Consider the following 25,648-nt stretch of genomic DNA (forward strand, 5'->3'; position numbering starts at 1 on the left):
CTTCTTCTCACTTGCCTTGCAAGCCCCTTGCTGAGGGTCGCAATAAGTCGGTTGTGACCTGACAGCACATACATACATAGAAACAAAGTGATTTGTTGACAACGCGGCTCATTTTGAATTGCTGGAAGAAATACAATTGAGATTTCACATGCCATTACTGGTCCAGAGTTGGATGTTTCATACCAAGCCAGGGAACAAGCAAAAAAGAGGTATTTACATCATCACCATATTAGTTTCCAGACATCTGCTTCCCAGGAAACTAACTTACAGATTTGGGATCCCCATCATTTTTAATAGTGGTTATATATAGGGCTGTTGAAATAAAAAAAATTCGGTATAGTTCGGATTCGGCCGGATTCGGCCCGTCTGGATTCGGGATATGCTGAAATCCGAACTCCCCCACTTCGGGTCCATGCAATTCGGCACGAATTCAAAGTTCGGGGGAAAAATTCGGCCGAATAAAGCCATTAAAAACACAACCGTGCCTTTCCGCGGCTCCGGGGGGGCATTTTTGGGGGTAGAGGTCCCAAACTTTCAGCGGAGCTTCAAAGGACCCTTCTTGCAAGACCCCCCAAGTTTTGTAAAGATTGGGTCAGGGGGGGCTGAGATATGGGCCCCAAAAGGGGTCCCCCCACCCTTAATGTGCATCTCTGAGCAGAGCTTACCGCCCACGCACAAAGCTCCCAGCCCCGACAAATAGCTGAGCTGCAGGGAGCAAGGGCGGGGCAGGTGCGAAGAAGTTTGCAAAGCAACACAACTGCAAAGCAACACAACCATGCAAAGCAACACGTTTACAGCCATGCAAAGCAACACCTGACACCTGGGAGTTTGCAAACCATGGAAAGGGACAGAGGCAGCTGGCTATGCATAATGAACAGGAGGGGGTGGAATTTCCCCTTTTGCATCAGACTCGGGACCAGGCAAATGCATTCTTTAAGTCACCATTTGAAAACCAGTTTTGAGCAAGCATCAAAATAGACCTAACCGATCTTATGAATGAGGGGAAACCTGAGGACACACAACTGAAGCCCCCCCTCAAACCAGGGAGAGAGAGACTCGAGGGGGCACACACACCCCAGGCAGAACGGGCGAAAGCCCCCTTTTGCTTCCCCCCCCACCCACAGAAACTGCTCCTTCCCCACACACACACACACAGACTCTGCTTTCCCCCCCCACACACACACACACAGGAGAAAAATTATAGATTAAAGCCCCCAAAGGGGTCTTACTGTGGCTGTCTTCTGTTCCATCAGGAGGGGCTGGGAGGAATGGGTAATCCAATATGGGAGGTTTTGCCTTGGATTTCCCGCTCTGGAGATGCATACAGGATCGGGTGATCCATTCATCCCAACAGGGAAAAGGGGAAAGCCCATATCTCGGGGGGCCCTGACAAAATGTTTACAAAACTTGGGGGGTCTCTTAAGAAGGCTCGTCTGAACCTATGCTGACTGTTTGGGGACTGCACCCCCAAAATTGCGCCCCCTGCAGCCATGGAAAGAGAAAAGGGGGGCAGCCCATATTTTTGCCCCCACTGAACCCATCTTTACAAAACTTGGGGGGTCTCTTAAAAAGGCTCGTCTGACGCTATGCTGAAAGTTTGAGGGCTGCACCCCCAAAAAAGCGCCCCCTGCAGCCACAGAAATGGAAAAGGGGGGAGGGAAAAGGGGTGGAGCCCATATCTCGGGACCCCCTGACCCAATGTTTACAAACCTTGGGGGGAGTCTCTTAAGAAGGCTCTTCTGAAGCTATGCTGAAAGTTTTGGGTCTGCACCCCCAAAAAAGCGCCCCCTGCAGCCACAGAAAGAGAAAAGGGGGGAGCCCATATTTCTGGCCCCACTGAACCCATCTTTACAAAACTTGGGGGGTCTCTTAAGAAGGCTCCTCTGAAGCTATGCTGAAAGTTTGGGGGCTGCACCCCAAAAAAAGCACCCCCTGCAGCCACGGAAATAGAAATGGGGGAAGGGAAAAGGGGTGGAGCCCATATCTCGGGACCCCCTGACCCAATGTTTACAAAACTTGGGGGGTCTCTTAAGAAGGCTCGTATGAAGCTCCGCTGAAAGTTTGGGGTCTCTGCCCCCAAAAATGCGCCCCCTGCAGCCACGGAAAGGAGCGAATGTGCACACGCACCCCCCCACGAGGATTTCTCTTTCTCTCCCCGGCCGGGCCACGCAGCAGCTGATTCCTCCAGTACTCAATCCTGACTGATTGGCCAGAAGAAGACCCAGCTTGGCCACCGATTGGCCGGGGGAGAATGCTGCTTACTGATGGTTATGCTGCTATGCCCCGAATTTGCCGAATTTATTTGTGAACTCCCGAACTCCCTGAATTCGGCTCCCCCGGTTTCCCGCCATTTTTGAGTTTGGTTCGTCCCGAATAGGGCTGTCAAAAAAAAATTCGGTACAGTTCGGATTTGGCCGAATTTGACCCTTGTGGGGTCGGTACGGTCCAAAGTCCGAACTCCCCCGCTTCGGATCCCCGGTAATTCGGGGGGATCCGGAGTTCGGGGGGAAATTCGGCCGAAGCGCACCTTCAGGGATTCCCTGAAGGCGCGCGGGGGCCCTTTAAACTGATCTGAGCCTCCCAGCTGGGAGGCGCAGATCAGTTTAAAGGGCAGCCCGCCCCCCTTCAGCGGGCTCCGCTGGAGAGGCGCGGGCTGTCATTTAAACTCATCTGAGCCTCCCGGGCGGGAGGCTCAGATGACTTTAAAGGGCAGCCGCGCCTCTCCAGCGGAGCCCGCTGGAGAGGCGCGGCTGCCCTTTAAACTCATCTGCGCCTCCCGGGCGGGAGGCGCAGATGACTTTAAATGACAGCCGTGCCTCTCCAGCGGAGCCCGCTGGAGAGGCGCGGCTGCCCTGGCGCGGCTGCCCTTTAAACTCATCTGCGCCTCCCGGGCGGGAGGCGCAGATGACTTTAAACGACAGCCGCGCCTCTCCAGCGGAGCCCGCTGGAGAGGCGCGGCTGCCCTTTAAACTCATCTGCGCCTCCCGGGCGGGAGGCGCAGATGACTTTAAATGACAGCCGTGCCTCTCCAGCGGAGCCCGCTGGAGAGGCGCGGCTTCCCTTTAAACTCATCTGCGCCTCCCGGGCGGGAGGCTCAGATGACTTTAAATGACAGCCGTGCCTCTCCAGCGGAGCCCGCTGGAGAGGCGCGGCTGCCCTTTAAAGTCATCTGCGCCTCCCGGGCGGGAGGCGCAGATGACTTTAAATGACAGCCGTGCCTCTCCAGCGGAGCCCGCTGGAGAGGCGCGGCTTCCCTTTAAACTCATCTGCGCCTCCCGGGCGGGAGGCTCAGATGACTTTAAATGACAGCCGCGCCTCTCCAGCGGAGCCCGCTGGAGAGGCGCTGCTGCCCTTTAAACTCATCTGCGCCTCCCGGGCAGGGAGGCACAGATGAGTTTAAAGGGCAGCCCGCCCCCCTTCAGCGGGCTTCCCTGAAGGGGGGCGGGCTATCGTTTAAACTCATCTGTGCCTCCCGGGCGGGAGGCACAGATGAGTTTAAAGGACAGCCCGCCCCCCTTCAGCGGGCTTCCCTGAAGGGGGGCGGGCTGTCGTTTAAACTCATCTGTGCCTCCCGGGCGGGAGGCACAGATGAGTTTAAATGACAGCCCGCCCCCCTTCAGCGGGCTTCCCTGCAGGGGGGCGGGCTGTCGTTTAAACTCATCTGTGCCTCCCGGGCGGGAGGCACAGATGAGTTTAAATGACAGCCCGCCCCCCTTCAGCGGGCTTCCCTGCAGGGGGGCGGGCTGTCGTTTAAACTCATCTGTGCCTCCCGGGCGGGAGGCACAGATGAGTTTAAATGACAGCCCGCCCCCCTTCAGCGGGCTTCCCTGCAGGGGGGCGGGCTGTCATTTAAACTTATCTGTGCCTCCCGGGCGGGAGGCGCAGATGAGTTTAAATGACAGCCCGCCCCCCTTCAGCGGGCTTCCCTGCAGGGGGGCGGGCTGTCATTTAAACTTATCTGTGCCTCCCGGGCGGGAGGCGCAGATGAGTTTAAAGGGCAGCCCGCCCCCCTTCAGCGGAGCCCGCTGAAGGGAGGCGGGCTGCCCTTTAAACTGATCTGAGCCTCCCAGCTGGGAGGCGCAGATGAGTTTAAAGGGCAGCCCGCGCCTTTCAGCGGGCTGCCCTGAAGGGGGGGCCGAATTGGCCGAATTTATTCGCGAACTCCCGAACTCGCTGAATTCGGCCCCCCCCCTTGCCCGCCAGAGTTGAGTTCGGATCCGTCCGAACTGAAAATCACCGAATCAGGGGAAATTCGGTTGATTTTCAGTTCGGACCGAACCGAATTGACAGCCCTAGTCCCGAACTAGAAACCGCCGAATCAGGGGAAATTCAGCTGTTTTTTGGTTCGGGCCGAACCGAATCGACAACCCTAGTTATATATGCTGAAGGACTAGTGAAGAAAGCCTGCCAGAGCTATCAATTCAATGCCCGAAGCCACTAGACCTCTTGTTAAGATGAAAAAGCAGACAAGCATATTTTCAAAAACAAAGGTTGACATTGTTGTTTGCCTTCTCTTCTTTGTGCCTTTGAGGCACACTGCACTATGCTTCCCAGACTAACCAAACAGATTTTATTTCCACAAAGAAAAAAACCCATCAAGGTTTCTCAAGCCAAATAAGTGGCCTGCTTTGACTGCACACTGTATCCTTTTAAAGTTACATGTGCAGGAGCCAGGGTGGTGTAGTGGTTAAGAGTGGTGGTTTGGAATGGTGGACTCTGATCTGGAGAACCGGGTTTGATTCCCCCACTCCTCCACATGAGCGGCAGAGGCTAATCTGTTTCCCTACTCCGACACATGAAGCCAGCTGGGTGACCTTGGGCAAGTTACAGCTCTGTTAGAGCTCTCTCAGCCCCGTCTACCTCGCAGGGTGTCTGTTGTGAGGAGGGGAGGGGAAGGTGATTGGTTAGGAGCAGTGGACTCTAAATCTGGTGAACCGAGTTGGTTTCCTCACTCCTACACACGAAGCCTACAGGGTGACCTTGAGCTAGTCACAGTTCTCTCTGAACTCTCTCAGCCCCACCTACCTCACAAGGTTTCTGTTGTGGGGAGAGGAAGGGAAGGTGATTGTAAGCCAGTTTGAGTCTCCCTTAAGTGGTAGAGAAAGTCGACATAAAAAACCAACTCCTCTTCTTCATAAACTCCGCTTATGCAAGCAACCCAAATACTATGAACACATGAAGCTGCCTTATACTGAATCAGACCCTTGGTCCATCAAAGTCAGTATTGTCTACTCAGACCAGCAGCGGCTCTCCGGGGTCTCAGGCAGAGGTCTTTCACATCACCTACCTGCCTAGTCCCTTTAACTGGAGATGCCGGGGATTGAACCTGGGACCTTCTACATGCCAAGCAGGTGCTCTACCACTGAGCCATGGCTCAGTGTTCCCAATTACCACCCAGTGTTTTAACTCAACTATTCTATTAACACCAACGAAGAAAGGCAATAACAATGGAACTTGACAACAGAAGGTGCCGTCTGCAATTCATCCAGCCCAATTAAACCCAGAATTCCACTCAGTCCTGGAAGATGGCTGTGGACTGCCAAATGGCTTGGTTAACCCGTTATTGCAAGTCAGCACAGCAACCACACCTCACATTTCAGCTAGAAGACAAGAGGTGCAACTTCACAATCTGTACATTGGGCGTATACCATTAGATCCCTTGACACAGTGGGAAGCAGGGTAGTAACAAGTTCTCTCGCACATTTCTTCCTTCTCACAGTTGTGTCATTTCTCTTTTCCCTTACCCTCTCTATGTGGAATACCCAGAGCTCTCCAGGTTAAGAAGGCGGACTGCAGGACTAGGGAGCAAATGGGTGAAAGAAGCAGTTCCTGCCTCATTTCCTTCTCCACGATGCAATTTAAAGGTATGTATCTGGTGTCCATGTTGTACGGAGGCAACTCTATTGGAAGTAGACGACAGGTCCCTGTACATATAGGTAACAAAACCTATGTTTGCGGCCATGTAATGTGTGTAATGGCAAACCAGCTATTTGGAGAAGTTCATTTCAGAGAGCCAGAAGTAAAGCTGTCACTGTGTCAGCCAGTTTAAATCTTTTCAGCTTCAGGTACTCAAAACAAAATCCAAACTGCCAGATATCGATCCAAATCCTTTATGTCAGCAGCATCTTCTGAGTGTACTTTAGAAAGCAAAGTGTGGAACTCAGAGACACGACTTGATTGACACAGCAAATACCGTTAATTAAAAACATCAGTTGTGAGCGTTAGATGAAAGTCTTCTAGCGTCTCCCCTGAACAGCTTCCAAGAATGGTTCAGAGATACATACTTTCCAAGTATGGTTCAGAGATACATATTTTCCAGGAGAAAATCTACAAGAACCTGTGGGCTGCCCCACCCAAATCTGGCCAGGCTTTTTGAAGCTTGCAGAATAAGCTGCCTTCTTGCCAATGCTTTGCATTCTTCCTCTTGCAGACACGTTGCCATCCCAGTAGCCCCGCTGCTCATCCAGCATTCCATTGTGGGAGCCTCATACGAGGCTTTTCCCTCTGCCCCAATAATTAAATAGCAGAAGAGCAGTAAGCGGAAGCAGGTGACTGCAACACTTGGCTGCTCGTTTTTGGCCTCGCCGACATAAGGAAGGGCGGCATGTTTAAAAATAGATACTACGATGCTGAGTTTGCTGAAGATTCGTGCCAAAGTCACATGAGACTCCAGCCAGAGATAGCAGATCTCCCCAAGTACCAAATTCACAAAATATAAATAGTCAGTATTTGGCTCTTCCCCCAGGGTGGCATTTGAGCAGACAGCTGAGGGCTTATCCTCACAGCATATGAACTAGGACCATCAACACTAGGGGGGAAAGTTTTTTTGGAATATTCCCTATTGTTGGGTTTGAATCAGCCCAGGATTGAAGCACTCTTCCCATTGGTAGATCAAATGCTTAATACTATCCCAGGGATTAGGGTTGCCAGGTCCCTCCTTGCCACCGGGAGAAGGTTTTTGGGGCGGAGTGTGAGGAGGGTGGGGATTGGGGAGGGGCTTCAATGCCATAGAGTCCAATTGCCAAAGCGGCCATTTTCTCCAGATGAACTGATCTCTCGGCTGGAGATCAGTTGTAATAGCAGGAGATCTCCAGCTAGTACCTGGAGGTTGGCAACCCTACCAGGGATATTGTCGAAGGCTTTCACGATCAGAGTTCATTGGTTCTTGTAGGTTATCCGGGCTGTGTGACAAAAAACCAAGACCATGGTCACACAACCCGGATAACCTACAAGAACCTACCAGGGATGTTTTGCAAACTACTACAGGGAAATTGACATGATTAAAGATGGAAGATTTTGGTAGCAACTTTGTACAAATCAAATCCAACCTCATTCAAGTGGCTGCTCACCAAAGGGCTTAAGGGTAATGGCACATTTTAATATGGTGTTTTCATAGATAGCAGCACACAACTTTTAATCAAAACAGCTGGGGAATGCATTTTCATGTCAGGGTGTTCCTAAGTATTAGCTACATTTTTCTTTTTTGCCTTAAGAACATAAGACCATAAGAAAAGCCATGCTGGATCAGACCAAGGCCCATCAAGTCCAGCATCTGATCACACAGTGGCCTTTCTTCCAAGGGGCACATCCACAGCATACAAAATTCCTCACCTTCCCATTTTGATTCTCACAACCACCCTGTTGAATTTACAAAAAAGTGTTTGGTTACCCCAATGATCTTTCACGACTGCACAGATTCCCTATGTTTTTTTTCATTGTTTATGTGTTTTGTTTAATCATTTTTAATTTATACATACATATATAAGCATTTTAAAAACTTGTTTTAATGGCTTTGTTTGCTGCCTTGGGGGCCCTACGTTGTTTGGCAAAGTGGCATACAATATGTTTTAAATAAACAGATAAATAATGTGGGTTCCTTGTTTAAGCCACCGCTGTCTGCTGTGCTGCACGGGCTCACCAATGACATGGGGAAAATGATTCACTGCTCCTGGCTAGTGTTGTTTTATGCATCTTCTGAAGATGGGGATGTCAAGCTGCTTAAAGTTCTTTATTCAATGTGCATAGTTCAGTAGTAGTTCTCTCCCTCAACGTTTCAAAGCAACAAGCTAACTAATTATTGAGTTAAAAGTTTTATTCATTCAACATCTCACATTACAAATATTTAAAAATTATATGCATACTGGTATAAATAGTCATTTGCAAACTATTTAATAACATTAATTTTCCACTAGCACTTCAACAAATGAACTCTCTTAAAAAAGAAACTTGTGTTATAACTTAGAGTAGAACATACAAAAATATGAACTTAAAATGTGAAAATGACTTTAATAAAAAATGAATTACCCTTATTTAAAATGCTATAATAAATACTACAACCTCCCCATACACAGTAAAAACTATATGGAAATTCAGCCAAGTAGTACAAGTAACTGACATACTTAAATAACTTTTCCTTCTGATAATATGAGCATTACATTGGGGGAAAACATATTAGGGATTAGTAAAAACTAGACACCCACTTGCTAAAAGTTTCACTTCCAAAAAATATAACAAAAGAATCTGATGAAAATTATAAAAACTAATTATACTTTAAATTTTAAAAATATAAAAAATAAAACAGTTGAATACAATATTGTCCCAATTCTTACAATGCTATCAATCACAGTAGCTTTAAAATAAGATAATAAAATAAAGCAAATGACCAAAACCTCTTTTATTCCTTTTTTTAAAAAATAATCTCAAATTTACATTAGTAGAAAGATTGATTTCTGATTCTTTTCTTTAGAAACACCAGCAAGAAAGAGGATTTACTAGAACAGTAGAAAATGACATTTTTAAATGTCTGCAATTAAAAACAAAGAATTACACTGCAAAGATCTTCCAGAAGTCTGAAATAAGTATTGCACATAACTTGAAGTTAACTTGCCACAATTCATCACATTCAAGTTTTAAATCACCTTTTAAAACAGAAGGCTTTAACTCTTCAAGAAACAAAAAAGGGGTGAATTATCAAGTCTTTCCAACAGCATCCTTATAAAACACTAAAGTCATTCACTGCAAGTTTTAGATTTGCTTTCTGCAGAGGTCTGTGTATGGAGAAGTAGATACTATATACCAAAAAAGCACGGGGCAGTGGGGGTTCCTTTACATATAAAATAATCAGAAACACTTTATTTTACATTGCAAAAATAACCATGTAATTACTCTGTAACTACATTATAAATACATGGCCGGTGCCATGCCTGTGAGAGAAAATGACATGCTTGTTTATACCCCTTTAACTAAAGCGATACCCTAAGATTTTCAAACTAATGACATTAGTTATGCTTGGAGTGACATGGCAACTCCGCCTTCCACGGATTCAGGGCAGATTATATTAGCACTACGGGTTAGAGTACAGAGTAATATAGATAATCATTTATGCCTTGTAAATTGAAGTGTAACCAAATAATCTGTAAACACGCTTTTCACACAATCACCACAAGTGAATATTAGTAGAATAACATTTTTTTTCTTAATATTAGTCATGCATACTAACATTACATGCCCACCGCTGGGCAGGCTTGGGTTTATTTCCTTAAATATGATTTAAAAGAGCAGAGATCTCTGCAAACACCTAACATCAATTTGTTAAGATTAAAAATGGCTAAACATTCACCAAAAACATCTGCATTTGTGTATTACTTTTAAAAACCTATTAAGAAGCGGTAGACAATTTGGGATGTTACTTTTAAACTTCTACACTATGCTTATGCATTAAATTTCAAGGGTCTAAAGACAAACTCTCTCATTTGTCACTTTCATGCTTTTTTAAAAATTTCTTCTTTTTTTTAAGTCTCAACTTTACATATAAGTATTTCTTAAATTATATGTACACCAAATACCTGGTGCTGGGCTAAAGATGTTTAAGCAACATGCTTTCTTTTCTCTGCAAATTCTAAAATAGCATTGCCAGTGCACAACATCCATAATTCAAAATGTATGCAGAGCACTGAAATGTATAAAAAGCAGAATATAAGAAAATAAAATTTATTAAAATTATTTATATTAAAAAATGAAGTATATGAAGATCTCTCAGTAATAAAAGTACAAAAAGCTACTCTTTGCAATATGAAAAATTGAGGTATTGCATAAAGAGATATCCCGTCAGTGAAAAGTGTGCCTAAAAATGCTCACTGTTGGAAAAACAAGATATACAAAAGTAGTGCATAACAAATATACATTATGTGCATGACAAAATAAGTTAGCTACAAAAACACTGTACCGAAATTCAGCAGGTCATGTACAAAGGGAAAAAAATTATTCTTCAAAGCTACTTCTCAAACAGTGTTATTTCTCGTAATGGTAACCCATCTCTCGCCTGTTCACTGGGTAGGATCGGCACAATAAGACACCCCAAGCCACCTACAAGCATTTTAAAAAATTAAAAGGAATATTCCAACTATAATTATGTACTTCAGAGAAAAAGGTCCCTGACAGTCTACAAAAGAGCACTCTCCATTTGCATTTACTGTTGTCAATTATTTGCAGGGATTTTCATTAAAAGCAGCTCCCTTCCTCTACTTGACGAGTAGACAGCAAATGTCTCCATTTTGACCTTTGGAAAATAACAAGGTATGTTTTATGTATTGAAAATCAAAACTGCTTCTCAAAGATAATTGGGGAGGGAGGGGACTTACAGAAGAGATGTTTTTCTGTAGCTGTGCTAAGGCAAGTCTTTGGTTTAAGAGTCTATGGTGGTACCATGCCAGTTCAGATTGCCAGTGGACTGGTTTGCTTTGCACACTGCTACAAGATCATCTATTAAGAGCTGAACACATTCACTCCTATCAATTGCCTCAGATTTACAGAGCATCAAGTGACTAATTCAAACTAACCATCACCGCTCTGTGACTTAGCTTTAACACGTACTGTGTTCCCATGTACATATCCTTAGCAGCCCATGTGCAATACTCAGCAAGTTGGTACTTCAAAGCCCTGTAATTCTTTATCTGCTATGCTAAGATTCCCTTACTCACTTGCTGTCTGCTGGAAGACAAGCATATTCTCCTTTGCAAAACGTGCATGCCAATGGTCATTCAGCCAACAGTGCAAAACATCCCTGGAAACAAACGTCACTTTGTCCCTCTTACGCTTCCTAAAATACAGCTTTATTAAAACAGATTTCCCACCCCAGAGTAAGTCCAGTAAGCAGACAAATTTTGATTTCTGTTCTAAGACTGGATGATTAGCACTTGGGGATGGGGGGGAGGGCAGGGGTCAATAATATTGAGGTATATCTTTAGGTTCTTGTATTTCATGTCAAAATGGAGAACAAAAGCTGGCCCCTGATTAACATTAGTAAATTAGGATATAGAGTTCTATATAACCATCAAAAATAAAATTCTATACATTTGTTCTTCAGGAGAGGACATGCCAGTTCACTAGTTGTCATTACTTTCGCTTTGGTAGGATTTCTAGGGCTGTATTCTGATAATGAAGATTCTTTAAAAACAAAAATTAAAAATAATAAAAAGAAATAACAATAATAATAATAATAAGTGCACTCCCCACCCACCCACCCCAGTAGTAAATTGACCCAGGATTTACATTCGGGAACTTTTAAAATGTGATTGCTTGGATGAAGAACACAGATCTAAGCTTTGCCTACTCAATCAGTTTAACGGTTTGGATGTGGTGGGAAGTCGGAGGCACGGTGAGACACACGTACTGTGCTAAAAAATATTTAGCTTTGGAACCCTTAAATTAAAAAAAAAATTAACTTAATGCTGCTTTAAACCTTTGCTCATGCATTTTTTTGTTGCTTTAAACATGCTCTTTCCTGTTACTAGGTTAACGGCTAACTGTTTCCATTGCTATAAAATCATAGGCGGCAGGAAAACAGGCTTCCCAGAGGTTTGGGTGGGGAAAGGGGTAAAGGGGCAGGGCAGGGAGGGCGGGACAAAGTGTCAGAATAGATTCATAGTGTTCCTATCTCATGGTTACTTTAATAAAAGTATTCTATCGATTTTGTTATTATCAATAATTTAATTAAAAAACAAAATACTCTATTGTTTCATTTCTCTTCTCTTAATATTGTTCTCTCTCTCTCTCCTCGAAGAAAAGGGTAGCAAGAAAGCAGTGCCCTCTGGGTAAATACAGTTAAGAGAACCTGGATCCATGCCCTGTGTTATCCATATGAAAAGGAGTTCCCAATACAGTTTAATTGACAAGATTCTACAAAATACCTATATGATTATAGGTCATTCTTTCATTAAGCTATTGTTAAATTACAGACTACGACAGAAGGACATGCGATCTTGAGTAAGAGAGAAGAGGAGGGCAGGTCCAGGGAATCAGGAGAACAGAAGAGTGCACTTGTTTTGAGGCCTGCATATGAACACGCTGCAGTAGTCGCTTAGTTCCAGCGGAATGAAATATGTCTCGGGCGATCTCCTCCTTCTTTCACCAGGGGCTTGTGGAATTCCCTGCCAGCGCGTGAATGGATAGCAGCCCAGCAATATTCACAGTAATACTGCAGACAGGTAACATTAGCACAGAAAAATGGAGCAAATTTTCCACCACAACGGGCCCCCTGACATTCATCACACAGCTGGTCATCCAAGACATATGGCTTAACTTCCACCTGTGTTGAAAGAGGGAGAGAAAAAGTTTATTTCTTTTCCCCAATTTTTAGTCCATAGGTATTAAGTAATATGGATGCTTCAAGGAATCGGGCTAAGAACATATGGTAGGGGGTGGGGAAGGCCGCACCAGTGGGCAGGAGAGGACAAAGGAGAGCAAGGTGCAAGGTCCAGAGTTTATTCAGCTCCTCAGTTTTTTTTTTTTTTTTAAAAACTGAAACAAGATAAGTGGTTTATTGAAAATACAGCGATAAAAAGGAAGATAACAAAAAGGAAAAATAAAAAGGAATCACAGATAGTGGAGAGATGACTAGAATACACCGTGAGCAAGGCAACTGGAATATAAAGTAGCAGAAGAATAAAAGTGAATGGTTATATGGTGATGCTGTTTATATGAACCTGCTGCCTTCCAGTTTTAGCATCCGTAAACACTCTCCTGTACATTCTAATTTAAAGTGTAAGTTCTCTAAATAATTTAAGACCTATAAAGTCACAGCCACCTAGCAGAGGCACAGGAGGACTCCAAAGGGGATTCAACCTGAGTACCCTAACCAGTTTGATTGGCAGCGCATTCCTGAGATCTAAAGGCAAAAGCTCTTAGGAGGCCAGGAAGGTGCCACGCCTGCGTCTCCCCCCCGTGCCGGTGTCCAGGCAACAAATGCCGGCGTTTGTGGCCCGAACGCCAGTGGGAAGGCCCAGATACAGGGCGCTGCCATGGCAGCGCCACCCTGGGACACCGATGGGTTCTTCCTGCAGTGTCTGAACGCCGTCAAAGGCCGCATCAGCATCACGGGAGGCATTCCAGGGCCATTTTGGCGTCCCGTTTCCGTTTTGGCCTGGAGGAGGAGCTGCCTTTAGGCAGCCTCCAAAGCCCTTTGGGGCTGGGAACGCCCCTTTTTATTTTTGCCGAGATACCTGTGCAGTCCTATGAGGGTTGCACGGATTTTTAACGGCAGGAAACTTCTTTTGGAAACCTTTGGCGGGGCTGAAACCTCCTTCCCCTTCCCACAACAGACACCTTGGGAGGTAGGTTGTAGATTGTAAGCCAGCGTAGTGTAGTGGTTAAGAGTGGTAGTTTGGAGCGGTGGAGTCCGATCTGGAGGACCGGGTTTGATTCCCCACTCCTCCACATGAGCAGCAGAGGCTAATCTGGTGAACTGGATTTGTTTCCCCACTCCTACACCCGAAGCCAGCTGGGTGACCTTGGGCTAGTCCCAGCTCTCTCAGCCCCACCTACTTCACAGGGTGTCTGTTGTGGGGAGGAGAAGGGAAGGTGATTGTAAGCCGGTTTGAGTCTCCTTTAAGTGGTAGAGAAAGGCGGCATATAAAAACCAACTCTTCTTCTTTTTCTAGGTGGGGCTAGACTCTAGCCGCTAGAGAGTTTTGAGAGAACTGTGACTGGCCCAAGGTCACCCGGCAGGCTTAATGTGTGGGGAAACAAACCCAGTTCACCAGATTACAGTCCACCGCTCTTATCCACTACACCACGCTGGCTCCTGATTCAAAAGGTATACTATATGGCCACTGAACATGAAGACTGCATTCAACTAGCATGCCATAGCCATAAACAGACCAATCTTCCACGAATTTGTTTAACCTTTTCAAAAGCCATCCCTACATCCTGTGGCTGTATGTGCCAGGAAGAAGATACTTCAGAGTCCTCCTATAGGGCTGCTTGCACATGGCAAGAATTGGCTTTGGGTTACACAGTAACTGACATACATGGTAGAAACTTGAGAGGATGGGGGAAGGAAACTGTTAAGGGGATTTATTTCTCAGTTTAATAGAAGGAATTTTTTTCATGTTCAATGCATTACAACAGGGGAGTGTTAAACCTCTGATGAAAATGCACAATACACTATTTCTGGATTGGTGCAGTATCAACTTAATTTTTGGTCAGGAGGAAATATGGAAACAATTCTAATTATTAAAATTTCACATAAGAATAGAGCATTCAAGAGGTTTTTGCTGAAAGAGGATGATTTTTTAAAAATCTAGGATATTTTAAAGTCTCACTAGTGGGGAGAGTCCCTATTGAGCAATTTAGAGAAAGAACTATTGAACAGCACTACTTCCCAACCAGCTGTCAGTGCAAAGGGGGTGAATCAACTCTTCGTTTCATTTGGCATGCTACATGGAGGGATTTATTTTAGAGGTTGCCGTGGGATTTGCTTTACATTCAGTTTTATAAAAACATACACATGTGTGTATGCAAGTCAAATACTTGCAAATTACAAACTGTGAATTTACACATGTAATTGAGAATTAATTGAATTTCCAAAAGACTCATTTACACAAAAGCAGCTTGAACTGCAAGTAGGTAGGTAGAATTTTAAAATATATCTGTATAACAGTGGCAACTGTTTGACAGGTTGTGCCAAACACTGAAGTAGCACATGTGCCAGGTTGGTGCACAACAGCACATTGTATATACGCTGGTAATTGCTAGATTCTCTGCAGGTACAACTCCCAACAAATGGGAGGGGGAGGAGGAGGAGAAGGAGAAGAAGAGTTGGTTTTTATATGCTGACTTTCTCTATCACTTAAGGAAGAATCAAACTGGTTTACAATCACCTTCCCTTCCCCTCCTCACAACAGACACCCTGTGAGGTTGGTGGGGCTGAGAGAGACTAGCCCAAGGTCACCCAGCTGGTTTCATGTGTAGGAGTGGGGAAACCAATCCAGTTCACCAGATTAGCCTCCACTGCTCATGTGGAGGAGTGGGGTATCAAATCCGGTTCTCCAGATCAGAGTCCACCGCTCCATACCACTGCTCTTAACCGCTACACCACACCGGCTCTCCTTTGTCAATACTACCACTGTCACTCACTACCAGATTGGGAGAGTGTAGTTTCAATCTCGACCCATATTAAAAAGTCAGATGATTGATACTTTCAGTTTTGACAATCTGAATCATCTGTTTGGTCCTGGAGCTATGATCTTATTCACCATAAGTAACCCCCCCTCAATACCAGGATCCAACAAAAGGATCTGCCTCTGTGCACAGGGAACTTTATTGAGAAGGGATCTGTACACAAATCACTCAGTTGGATAGGTGTTGTATGATAGCTCGTGTGTTAGAGCATACTCATTTGTGTCTGAGACGAAGAGGAAGGTGAGAGGGAGAGCCTGATCTACAGCTGCTGCAAGAAGGGTACTGCAGATGACACAATAGCACTGTAAAGTATTGTTGCTATGCAGGCTTCATTTAAAATAGGACTTGGTCAACCACTTCACACAAGTCCTGTAGAAATCAATGGAAACAGTACAGCAGCAACCCTTCCACTCTGCTGAACCAGTTGACTAGTCTACTTCTAACACACAGGCAGGGTGAAGAAGAGGCCAATGGTAAGCAAGTCATGCAGAGGTAACAGGATAATATTAGGAACACAGGCTTATGCTGTGCTGCAGGAAATGTCTCTGGAGGGAGCAGCCGGTTTAGAAGGTGCCAGAAGGTATTAAAAAGCCAATTTTAAAATTAGACAACTCAACCTACAGGATAACGGGGAGGGGGGAGGTGTTTAAGTATATAATTCAGAAACACGAAGAAGAAAACAGTCTGGATTTAATAAAGCCTTTTCTACCGCCACGCACCCCCAACATGTATATGGAAATAAGCCAGCAAAAGAATGCTGAGTAATAAGCAGAATGTGCTCTTCTAGCCCTTACCCGTTTATCTATCTCTCCATGCTGCAGCTGAACAAAGCGGGCACTGATAGCAGCTATATAACTCTGTTGATTAGAAAATGCAACACGCCCAGCTCCTTTGGGGTACTTCAGCTCAGGGTCTGTGTCAATTCCAGCATAGCAAACTCCTCCATACAGCCGGTCCATTATCATTGCAAGCTCCACTAAAATAAAGGAGTAAACAATTTATGTACAGTACTTTATTCATACAAATCTTCTCTCTTTCTAGGCCCTGTGCATGCATGTTTATTAGTACTTTTCTATCTGGAAATAATTGGCATGTCAGCAAAGTTAAATTTAGCAAGCGCTGGCATAGGTCTGTGGCTGAAATAAGGACACAATGTTCCCTCGCAGAGTGAGGCAGCTTGGACGGCATCAACAAGCCGTTTCTCTTGTTCTCCGAATGCCATACCTGCTCGTAAGGGTCGGGGAACTCCTCCTACAAAAATTGTTTTCCGTGGATCTAGAGGCTGTGAGCCATCCATCACAAAGTCACTGTCACTAAGATTCCAAGGCCGGATCTGAACCTAAAAGCAAAAAAAACCCGGAGAGTGCCATTTACAATTTAAGCCGACTGCTTTTTTTCCATTTACCATTTACACATTATAGTACCATCATCTGCTGATGGAAGGAAGCAATTTTATATTCCTGTATAACACTCATCCATTACTTTTTACGGTCTGCCTTCTTAACAGTCGTTCTAACCAGCCAAGCAATGACTACAGTCAGGTTCCCGTATGTGAAAATTGCTGTAGCAGGAACACAATAAGCTACAGGAGCGGGGGAAGGGAGCACATCAAGCAACCTGTTTTGCAGCCTGCATGTCCCTCATCCTTAAATAGCAAGATCAGTACTATAAGGAGCTTCTGAGCAATGCCTCTCACAGCACTGGTCAGCTGTTAGGCAATGTGGGAGCAGAAGGAAGAGAGTACTTGGACTCAGTCCATGAGTTCTGTTCCTTCCTGGCTAATTGGTAATCAGTCAGTCAGAAACAACTTACACCACCAGCCTATTGGTTGATGCAGGGGGTCACCCCAGCTGAATCAACGTGCTTCATTTCTAGGGACATGCGCTGAAAACTACTAATCAACATCCAAACCAAGCTACATCTATTTACAAATACAGTAAATGCTCTCAATACAAACAGAATTATTTCAGACATCCAGGAGTGGGCAGACCTGTTCTCATTTGACTGTAGTTCTAGCATTTTGCTGCCCAGGCAGTACGGGGGCGGGGGGGAAGAGGGGGAGAAGGAGAGACTCAGCAGGTATGTGCTTGACAGCAACAAAACCAGAAAAGTTAACTTATCTTCCCAATCATCCCAATTGGCAATTCTCTGCACGTCGTATCAGCTTTACACCAACTACTGCACTGTCTCACAGGTATGATTCTGTATAAGTATGAACCCTGTGACTGCATGAGCTATTTCATTCTGAGACTATTTTCTAGGCAGGAGAAGAGGGGTTGGACCTGACACACCATAAGCAGAGCAACAGTACTCATGGAACAACAGATCCCCACCCCCACCCCATTTACTTTGCTTTACTTTGTTTGATATTTAGGCCGCCCTTTCCTGGCCAAGCCAAACTCAAAGCAGCTCAGAACATTTTTAAAACAATCTAAAATCAATCCAAATTTCATAATATACAACAATAAAACCAGACACCCTTAATATTCAGCAACAACAATAATACATAATAACTGGAGCAGCAGTACTGTTTCTATTTGTAAGAGATAGCAGAGACGGAGGTGGAGGGAGGGTAGGAAAGGAGAAGGGGAGACCAGCCAGATGGAAACCGTTGCTGTCCTCAACCATATGCCTGGTGGAACAGCTCAAAATCAATAAAACATACATGTACTCTCACACAATTCTTAGCGATAATGATCTGGGTGGGAGGGATATTACACCTTTGAAACTGCAAATCTTGCCTAATGTATTCGCTAAAACATCCATTCATGGTTATTAATTTTGTGAAAGCAAAGCACACAGATGGGGGGAAGCTAACTCTGCCACCTCTGTTGGCTCCTCTCACTGCGCTTCACTGTTCCAGGCATATATTCTCCTGGCCAGACCCTGATACAGAAAATCAGCTGGGCTGGGGGGAAAATGCTGAAAGAAAAGTAGCACAGCAAGATAAGAAGTGGAAAGCTTTAGCTTCCCTCATCCACACATTCCAGTTTGGTTTTTTGTTTTGGTTTTTTAAGACAAAAAAGACAGTCCTCTTTCCACTCCCTGTTTAAAGAACCAGGGAAAGGAGAGTAAGTTAACGAAGACACCTAGTCATTCCTCCCTATGTCCCTCTGCAAAAAAGAATATAAAATGTTTACAGAACTGGGTGCTTTTTTCTATCTACCTGAAATTTGGAAGGATCCTCTGGGTAGGGGGTACAATTTCAGGCAATTTCATCCTCTGGGGAAGGAGGAGAACAACTACATCCAGGATTCTTTCCCACTGAATCATAACAACTATTATAAAGTTTCAGGTAGGTAGCTGTGTTAGTTTGTAACTGTAGTCCAGTAGAACCTTAAAGCCCAACAAAATTTTCCAGGGAATAAGCTTTTGGGAGTCAAAGTTCACTTTGTGAGATACACTATTGCATAGTTGTATACAACTACTGTACATTTTCCTGCTATTACTCGCTTTAAATTCCGACAGTAAAGAACCCAACTTATGCTCTTAAAATGAAAAAAAAAAAATGAATTGGGGGGGGGGATTCCTACTTTTTACCCCTAACCTACCTAAGAACTTCTCAGGATTACATCATCCTTCTGCCCTCCAACCTAGATTGCTCCTTGAGAACTTGGAATATTATAGCCAGGAATAAAGCCTAATTTGGCACTCTTGGTTCTTTTGATCATGTTTAGTATTTTTTAAATTGGGCCACATCCACCATAAAATCAGAATGGTAGAAAGCACCTGAAGACTTAAAAAAGCCCAGGTGTTTCCTCTGGATTAGAGTGCACTACAAGCAACCAGAATGATCATACAAGATGTCTGCCCAATTCCAAGAATAATCTAATAGTTTAACAAATTTTTGACCAGAATTATAAGATAACTTGTGTACTTGTATAAGGGAATACAATAAAAACTTGAAAAGCAATCTAACCTAGAAAGCTTCAGTAAGCTTTCTCACGTAGAACATGGCAAGATCATAAACAAATCACTGGCCAGTCCAAAATCACTGATCCAAAATACTCCTTTCCTTCCCAGCACCAAATATGGCAGTCAGAACTTGAAATCTACAAAGAGCAGCTAGGACGTATTCAAATTCTCTGTTCCCTTATTTGTTAGTATGTTTTTTTAAAACTCCTGTTCTCCAGAAGGGCATTACCGCAATTTACACAAGAATCTGAATTCTATTTCTGTGCTAGTAGAACCAGACTATTTCCTAGCTCAGCAAGACGGTCACAAATATCCATCATATTAAGCACTTACGGTGCACTTGTAAACAGGGTTTGATCCAACCCTACAAAATGCAGATACTGTAGCATAAGCTTTGATGCATTACTGCATACAGCTTCCTGGGCACTGATATGTGTTCAAACAGGAATCCAGGCTTTGCCCCCAGGGGAGAGGCTTGATATGGTGACAAGTATAGTGTTATACTTCAGTATACATATCTACAATAATTCTATCAACTGCAACTTGTGACTAAAGTGAGTTTATTGTACATTTTTTGGCAAATTATGGACAAGTGTTGGGGCTTCTCTACCCATTATTTTTGTAGATCTACCAGTTCTGTCGTCAAAACACAGCTCAGCCATCAAATCAAAGCTCTGTTCAAACACTGAATTACCCAGAACCACCATCAAGACAGGAAATTGGGGGACTGGTTCACATTTATCCAACAGCTCCCACTCAAGTGTACGTGGAACACATACAAATGGAACCTCCCCATGGGCACGTTTCATAGGGTTAACAGGCTAGTGTGAATCAGCCCATGGGTTTTCCAGAGTAAAAACCTATTTCCCTAAAGCCATGATCAGCAACAAATTTGTTGATGGTCAGCATGTTGGGTTTAGCAAAAGGTTAAGGGCCAGTAACATTGACTGCATCCACTCACTCATTCCTACATGAGCCAAGACACAGAAAAAGGGTCTTTTCTTACAGAGCCTCCCAGGTGTGAACAGCAACAGAGAATTCATTAGAGGTGCCTGCTTTATGTGCCTCAGTGACACACATGCAAAGACAGTTTTGTCTATAGAGAGAGAGGGTATCTCATCTGGAGAGAAAATGGCTGAAGTGTATATTAGCATGGAGACACAGTATCCAGATAAAATACTATGCTGGGGGGGGGGTTTAGATATGAAGTCTTTGGGGACTAGATTTGCCCTTTCCTGGCCTGCAGTTACATATCTCTATAGCAAAGACTACACGGAGTTGGCACAATGTGTGGCAACCCAGACTTTGGGACTAACAACCTATGCCTCACACTTTATGACCCAAGGAACTGGTTTCATCACATCTTTCGTAGGGGAAAACAACCAAGAAAAACACATGCTTATGTAGGGCAGCAACCTCTTTTAGAGTTCAACCTAAAAAAAAAATTCAGGAATTACGCATCCATTTTCGATGCATGTTATCTGCCAAACTATTAGTATGTGACAATTCCACCTACCGGTTTGTCTTTAATTGTGGGACTAGAAACACACAGGTAGAGTTTTCCATCCTCTTCGATACATGCATCAATCAAAGCTTGTACAGAGCTTTCGTCTTGGAACAGCAAGAAGGCATACCCTATGAAAGGAAACAGAGAGCCTTGCAAGGATTCTCAGATTGTAAAGGTCCTATTTTGTTTACAAGAATGTATGCACCTAGACTCCGCAGTGTGAAGAGTAAGTGTGAAGAGTAAACTCTTATGACACACTTGGAGGGGATGAAGTCTCTTTGGAGAGGCAGTAGGAAAAGGTCAGATTTAAACAAATAGCCATTGTTAGTAAGTCAGGAAGTAACTGCAACAGCCAAGGCTTCCCCCATTCCTTGCCCATAATTGAGTTTTATCTGAAAAAACTTCGCTGGTGTGCCCCCTACACAGTACATCCTATAATTCAGTTTCTTTTAATCATTTGGCGTGAAGATCTTAAATGGAACAGAAGAGACAAGATAAAAAAGTAAATAAGTTGTGGTGAACAAAGGCAGGAAGGGAAAGAAGAATTTTAACTGAGGCTAAACAGGTCACACTATCTGAAGCCCGTGTACAGGGTCTGCAGTACAACAGGACCCAATCGCACAATCAGCACTGAAGGCAAAGTTTCAAACAAAAAGCAAAACACAAAAACAGGACATCGCCTTCAGCACTACTAAGTTCAGCCTATGTAGTGCACTGAATAGATGGTTAGGCCTAAAAGACCTGGATTCACATCCACTCTCCACCATGAGGTTCTCTGGGTGACCTTGGCCAAATCAACATCTCTCAGTCTAGCCTACCTCAAAAGGCAACTGTTAACTGCCCTGAGCTCTCAAGATGGAAGGCCAGGACACAAAATGCAAAGGATAAATAAATGTTACCTTTTGGAGGAAAATACGACTTGCTTTCAGCCTTGTGAGGCCAATCCACAATCAAAGGGCCAAAGCGACGAAAGCTGGCTGTGATCTCATCTGTGGAGGGGGGGAGACAAGCAGGAAAAAGCTTTCATGCACTGATCACAAAACTCCAAAATACAGGATTTCAAGTAATTTGCTAATACCTCAGGTCTAGTCTACAAATATGTTCCGCAATCTCAACAGACCGAGACAGCTGATAATATTTTTAACTGTTGAAAGGAGAGACTTGACGTGTCAAAACATATGCTTAATAACGAAGAAAACAGTTCGGGTTATCAAAGCTGTGCCTTTCAGGTTACAAATAAAGATGAGCAGCAGCCCACTCAAAGGAATGAAATCAGAGACTCCGAACAGCCACCGCATCCTAGCTTCAGGCATTCTCCCACAGATAGCATGCACAGGCTGAATCAGAGTGCTGAGTAGTCGGCTCTGCAAGCCAGCTTGCAAAAGAGTAGGGAGAAAGAGAAAGGGATATCACACGATCTAGTCATGCCCACTCACATCACATGCGCCTGCCACATCTGCACACATTATCTGAGCTTGACCTCAGACTAACTTCAGCAGTGCTTGCAGAAAGCAGTTATGTAATAGCTCGACAGAAAAGGATGCGGACTGTATATGCGCACACACACTGAATCAGCAGGGAGCCTTTGCTGCAGCCATTTCAAAGCCTCCTTCCATTTCAAAATGCAGCTCAGGTGACTTGCACATTGGTTAATGCTACAAAAATTCAGCCACTGCTCAGCTTTTTAAAGGGCAGGATAGAATTCCTCCACTCAGGCTCATTTTTAAAGAGGTCAAGCTTAAAGCTTTTTCAAGGATAGGAAAAACATGGGACTTACAGGCAACACAGGATCAGGACAATTTGAAAATCCTTGATATACCCTCCCCCAAATTTCTTATTTTACTTAAATCCTTATGCCAGCCCTGAATTTTTATACAGTCTTATAATGATTTGCTTTTCTCAAAGCGCTTGCAAGGCAGTGATTTTTTTTTTTTTTAAATAGCCACATTCTGCTCAGATTCCTTTATTTGCATGCAACAGAAGGACTCTGCTTGGGTAGACCAGTGTCTCCTTTTGTACAGAACACCTGCATATTTAAAAGACATGTAGCACATTGAGTGAGCCTGTTATTTTCCCCCAGACGGGCAGCACAGTCAGTCTACACTGCTCATATCTGCCCCCCTGGAAGGCTGAGAATTGGTCTTCCTGAAGGTCAACTTGCCACTCCTCAACTACCCAGCCTGGACTTCGAGAGTTAGTCATATGAGCATGTGCTTGTGCCTCCATCTCCTCAGTATGTGGTTGGGCAAAAATTCTCTCCCCAAAACTTAACACTCAGATGTAGAAAGAAACAGCAGGGATGTTATCCAATTTGATTGGCACTATATAAAATACACCCTGACCTGGATGGCCCAGGCTAGCCTGATCTTGTCAAATCTCAGAAGCTAAGCAGGGTCAGCCCTGGTTAGTATTTGGATGGGAGACCACCAAGGAATACCAGGGTTGCTGTGCAGAGGAAGGCACTGGCAAACCACCTCTGTTAGTCTCTTGCCATGTAAACCCCAAAAGGGGTCGCCATAAGTCGGCTGCAACTTGACGGCACTTTACACACACACACACATATAAAATACACATTCCAAATTGTATTCTTAAAAAAACAAACACCTTCAATTGAATACTAGCTGCTGTATGGCACAAGAGAATGTTGGTGTGGCTCAGTACCTCTCAGCACAATTCTGCACAGAAAAGGACAGTGCCAAAACTGTTGCTGCCAAATCCACAAATGTTATTGGAATTAGAAAATGTTAAGAAAGTAGACAAAACATGCAGAAACCAGAGAAGCACCTAAAATGAAGCTTGTGCATGCTGTGTTGCTGTTGTGTTTCTTCTTTACAGGGGTGAGAAAGAACAGGAGTGCCAGTGATAAAAGGCACCTGCACCTCTGTCTCTAGGCCCCTCTGAGCCAGTGACAGTACAGGCTGCAGGCTGCAGAGAGAGGAGAACTGGGGTGTCCAAAGCCCCCTCCCCTCTCACTTTCTGAGGCATTCCTTGGAGAAGCGACATTATTGTGTGTCAGTTTCTTGCTAGGTCTGGGTGGCTGCCTTGGTACCGCCTTCCATTGTTGTTTTGACTTTGATTTTCTGGTTTGACATTGGTTGCATAATCAAAACACTTTTATGCTGCCTTTCAACCTGATCAGGGTCCCAAGGCCCATGGCCCTGATGGGATCCTCTGGTTTGATATTTGTTCTGTTGTGTTTTCACTGGTTCTGTTTTCATTAGGAAGGTTTTGGCCAGGGGTTGCTGTTGTGCGTTTGGCTACTGGTGTCGTCCTGGACAAAGCATAGAAACAATGGAGATGAATCGGATGGCTGGGGGGGGGGGGCTTGTTCAGGGGTGTGTACTTCCTTGATCCAATTCACTTGAAACTTGGAGGGTTCCCTGCAGTTTTGATGTCATTTGTTTGAACAAACAAACAAAACCAGCCCCTCCAGAAAGAGTCCCCCCATAGGGAGTAACTTAACCCAAAAAATTTCAGAATCCTGAAAAAAAACCTTAAACCTGAATCCCAAAACACTATTGGGAGATCCTAATACCACCGAATACTGGTATTGATACCCTTCCCTCTGAGGAAGGGAGACTGAGGAATCTCCTATGGGAAGGATCAGACCAGAGGGTGAAGCAAATAGCTAAATTCTGTGTCACAATATATAAGATCCAAGCTGGGCCTTGGTAATTTAGCTTCAAATGGAAAATGTTTTATTAATTTGAGGTCTGTTTAAATTGTATAAACTGTCTATGAATCGTATATACTATAGTTTTATTGTATATTCTCCTATTTTAATTCTGTAACTGATATGAATGTCTTTAATGGCATTTAGCATATTAATAAATTAAAATGAGAATCTGAGATACCCTTCCCAAAATGAAAATCTGAAAAAGGTTTCCCCTCCTTTTTTTAGGTGCATATCCCTTGTTATGGCAAAGCAGGTCAGGGAAGTGGGTCATCACCCTCCCCTGCTCTGTATCGCTGCCACTGTGGGGCAAGGCTGGCTCTCCCATGATTTGGGAAGGCAGGTCTGGGAGGTGCATTCCCCCAATCACACTGGCACCACTGCCACTGGACTCCAGTGCAATATGTACAGGTATTAATTTTGCAACCTGCCTTACACCCACTAGGGACAACACAGAAGATGTCCAACCTCCACAGCTGTGCCACTGCCACCTGGTTGGGCTCCAAGGGAGACTGCAGAGATGCGGCTTCTGCAGCCTATCTGATCTGTTAGGGGCAGCACGGGAAGAAAGTGCTTGGGGGACAAAATATCTTGAGCCAGCAAAGCCTATATCACCATGAGCCATTACCAACGCTGCAAGCTCCAGAGGCAGCTGGAGTGCCACAGGCACAGATAAGGGAGGAACAGGCTTCTTCTGTGTCATCTATGCTGCCACCAGCTCTGTTGGAAATGTGTGTTGACCTCCAAATCTGCCTTTCCACCAGCAGCGTACAAAGCAAACTCTCACCAATAGTAAGAAGAAACTTTGTAGGGTGGGGGGTAAACCCTTCACAGTTTTGTGTGTTTTGGTTTAAGGAAAGGTTTTATGTCAGTGAAAAAGAAAAGGGGGTGTGGATTTATGGCCCTGTAGTAACTCTGACCAATAGAAAGTAAACTGGTGACACCCTTAAAGCTTTCCCTCACTCGGACACCACAGTGCAGACTGGGATAGCAACAGCATTTTTAAGAGTGTGAGAAAGGTCAAAAACTACGAATGTCACAGTGAACAGTGACTGAGCGATCACCTGTGAACTGAAATTTAGTTTTACAAACTG

At 44.5% G+C, this 25,648-nt stretch overlaps 1 protein-coding gene across 2 annotated transcripts in view; it reads right to left on the reverse strand.

The window, feature by feature from the left end:
• Positions 1-11,715: 11,715 nt before the first annotated feature.
• CPEB4 (cytoplasmic polyadenylation element binding protein 4) overlaps positions 11,716-25,648 on the reverse strand; it is a 72,075-nt gene continuing 58,142 nt past the window's right edge. For both annotated transcript variants that reach the window (XM_056854668.1, XM_056854661.1), the window contains 5 exons: positions 21,781-21,870; positions 20,891-21,009; positions 16,684-16,798; positions 16,254-16,435; positions 11,716-12,586 (listed from right to left, as the gene is read on the reverse strand). In XM_056854668.1, the coding sequence (XP_056710646.1) occupies positions 12,359-12,586; positions 16,254-16,435; positions 16,684-16,798; positions 20,891-21,009; positions 21,781-21,870 (734 nt within the window). In that variant the 3' untranslated portion in view covers positions 11,716-12,358. The remainder of the gene's footprint in view (positions 12,587-16,253; positions 16,436-16,683; positions 16,799-20,890; positions 21,010-21,780; positions 21,871-25,648) is intronic.

This window comes from Euleptes europaea, chromosome 1, assembly GCF_029931775.1.
Source record: "Euleptes europaea isolate rEulEur1 chromosome 1, rEulEur1.hap1, whole genome shotgun sequence".
Classification (NCBI taxonomy): domain Eukaryota; kingdom Metazoa; phylum Chordata; class Lepidosauria; order Squamata; family Sphaerodactylidae; genus Euleptes; species Euleptes europaea.